Source organism: Oratosquilla oratoria, chromosome 9 (genome assembly GCF_046742065.1).
Source record: "Oratosquilla oratoria isolate Oo_2021 chromosome 9, ASM4674206v1, whole genome shotgun sequence".
Classification (NCBI taxonomy): domain Eukaryota; kingdom Metazoa; phylum Arthropoda; class Malacostraca; order Stomatopoda; family Squillidae; genus Oratosquilla; species Oratosquilla oratoria.
In genome coordinates, this window is record NC_134785.1 from 9692289 (window position 1) to 9694788 (window position 2500).

The 2500-nt window shown below is 47.7% G+C and overlaps 2 protein-coding genes across 3 annotated transcripts in view; one reads left to right on the top strand and one right to left on the bottom strand.

Annotated features, from left to right (window-relative positions):
- Positions 1 to 116, bottom strand: part of LOC143027972 (uncharacterized) — a 456-nt gene extending 340 nt beyond the window's left edge. Inside the window, exon 1 of the mRNA XM_076189615.1 lies at positions 1 to 116. This exon is cut by the window's left edge and continues 340 nt beyond it. Coding sequence (XP_076045730.1) covers positions 1 to 116 — 116 coding nt within the window.
- Ir8a (Ionotropic receptor 8a) overlaps positions 1 to 2500 on the top strand; it is a 54578-nt gene that overhangs the window by 9100 nt on the left and 42978 nt on the right. The window lies entirely within an intron of this gene.

Sequence of the window (2500 nt, forward strand, 5' to 3'; positions counted from 1 at the left end):
TGGAAAAAGAAGCCCGTTCCTGTGCTGCCATCTTTGAACAGAGACCCGTCTGTATAGACCAGGAATTCCCCAGCGTATTGCTCTGCTAGGAGTTCCCGAATGCGTGCAGATATCATGTGGTGATTTTCCTGGCGACCTAGTCCATATACTTCCGGCCTCACTTCGGGTGACGGGAGGTCCCGGGGGGCGGGGGGGATTGAAGGGGACCACTTGACATTGGGTTACAGGGCGGCGGTCGCTGGGTTGAAGTCCGGCTCGGAGACAGAGGTCCTTGACGGAGCAAGGTGAAGCCGCGATCCATCCCTCAGAGAGTTCTTCGTCTGTAGACTTTGGTACTCTGCCAGAGCCGAAGAGGTTCCGGCATGCATCCCTCTTTATGCGGCACCAGAGTGGCAGAATGCCAGCTTCGCTGTACACCTACTCTTGAGGGAACGACCGCGGTAGGCCCAGTCCCACTCGTAGTGCCCGGTATTCAGTGTCTGTCACTCTGCTGCGTATTGCATCCCTTGGCAGGTCGTGCAGGACAGTAGACCAAATAGGAGCCTTGAGTGTACTAAACTATGTACGATGGGGACTAGAGCTTTTGGGTGCTGGCCCCAGGGCTCGTGCCGAATTGCTCTAACGAGGTTGAGGGCCCGTTGCGCGTTGAGTGAGACCTGCTATATATGCTTGGGCTACCTGCCGCCCCGCTGGAAGGCAACCCCTAGGTACCGGACGGACTTTACTGGCGTTACCGGCGTTCCACCTACTTTTATATGGTTCCAGTCCGGGTATGTGCCACTGTTCTAGCCTATCTGGTGCACTGCCATGTACGTCGTCTTGGCTGCCGAGAGCGAGAACTCAACGCTTATGAGTTGGGTCACGACCAGGTCGACCTGACACTGGAAGCGACGAGGCTCCTCCCTGTGCTGGGCCGAATCCCTCTTGGGCGGCCGGTCGGTGCCCAGAGAGCTATGTCGTCGGCATAGACGACTGTGTCCCCTCGCAAACCATTCCCCACATCTGCGAGGAGCAGCGTGAAGAGGAATCGGGAGCCCCGACAGAGCCTTGTTCGTCGTTCAGCCTCTCAATATGAGGCAAATGTGATTGGCCATTTGGAAAATCGAAAAATAAAAGATTGTAACCTAAGTCGTTTCCACTCAAACGAGCTCACTCGAGTCGCTTAAGGTATGCCATAATGGGCTTAAGGCAAAATTCCTCAACCTGGGATTCGCAGAACGATTCACACTGGGTACTTATATGACTAGCGAAAGATTACATAAGCATGTAAATCTAAAACTTAACATCAATCACGGCTTAGTGTGGAGCATGACCTTTGATTATGCCTCTCTAATAGTGCACAGAATAGCCCCAGCTTTCACACTGAAGTTTCTTACTGGTTTGTAATAGAATAACTAAACTCTGTAGTATCACTGTACACTGTTTATTATGTTAACGCTTAACTGATGAATAAAGTCATAATAACTCGATTCATTTGATATACATTGCGGTACCATTGCAATATATCAATCTTGATGTATTACCATTCTGTTTTCTGTGTCAGGTTAGTGGGGTACGGGTCGATGGTCTGGGGACTCTCGGGGTGCGTCGAAAACGGGTAAAAGGTTGAGAAACCCTGGGCAAAGGAATCATTTACGGTTTCGGACGAAGTCTTTGGCACTACGGGTGTCCGAACACGACGAAGGGCTCCGGATTTTAAAAAAACAACCTTTCTTCACCCCTTGCGAACTCATTCTGTCTGCATAAAAATAAATTTCCATTTTGTTTTCTAGTTAACTTTGTCTGGTTTAATGTCCTCTCTCAAAAATAAATTGTTCCTCCAACCTCCGATTAATGGTCGATATCGCCCACATTCAGCACTTTTTTTCTGCTTTAAATCGCCATGACAAAAAATTTTGTGTCATCAACAATTTACATAAAATGTCATTTGACATGCTGGAAGCATTTTTTCTTTTTTCTCCAGCATATCAGTCTTTTTCCCGAAAGTTGCGGTTGGCTGCAAATCTGCCCCAACAGTCGGAGGGAAATAGACTACTGTGTACCTTTCGGCTAACGTTCCTGTAGAAAATCACGGAGTACCACTAGCGTGATCCCGTGGCAAGCCTGCCTTATCGCCGAACGCCGGTCAAGAATCACATGCCAGTCTCTGAGACAGATGGGATAGTATTCAAGGCCAAGGTGACGCCTGTTTTGGCTGTAGCTCATTTATGTCATTTATATCTGCTTTGGAAGTGTGGAAATGGGCTGGGGGTCTGACTGGGTCGCCGCTGCTATGACGTTCAAGTCTATTTCCAAATCTTACTCTTCCGCGTATCGACTTTAACGTGATAATTTCCCAAACACAGTTATTCAAAACTTAATTCCCACTGTAAACATTACATATTTATTTATTAAAAGATTGGTAATTAGCGCAATTCTTGAATGATCACATTAAACATAATTTTACTCTTTTTTCTTTCTTATTCGAAAGCTTACCCCGTCGGCAGATCACGAGACAAAA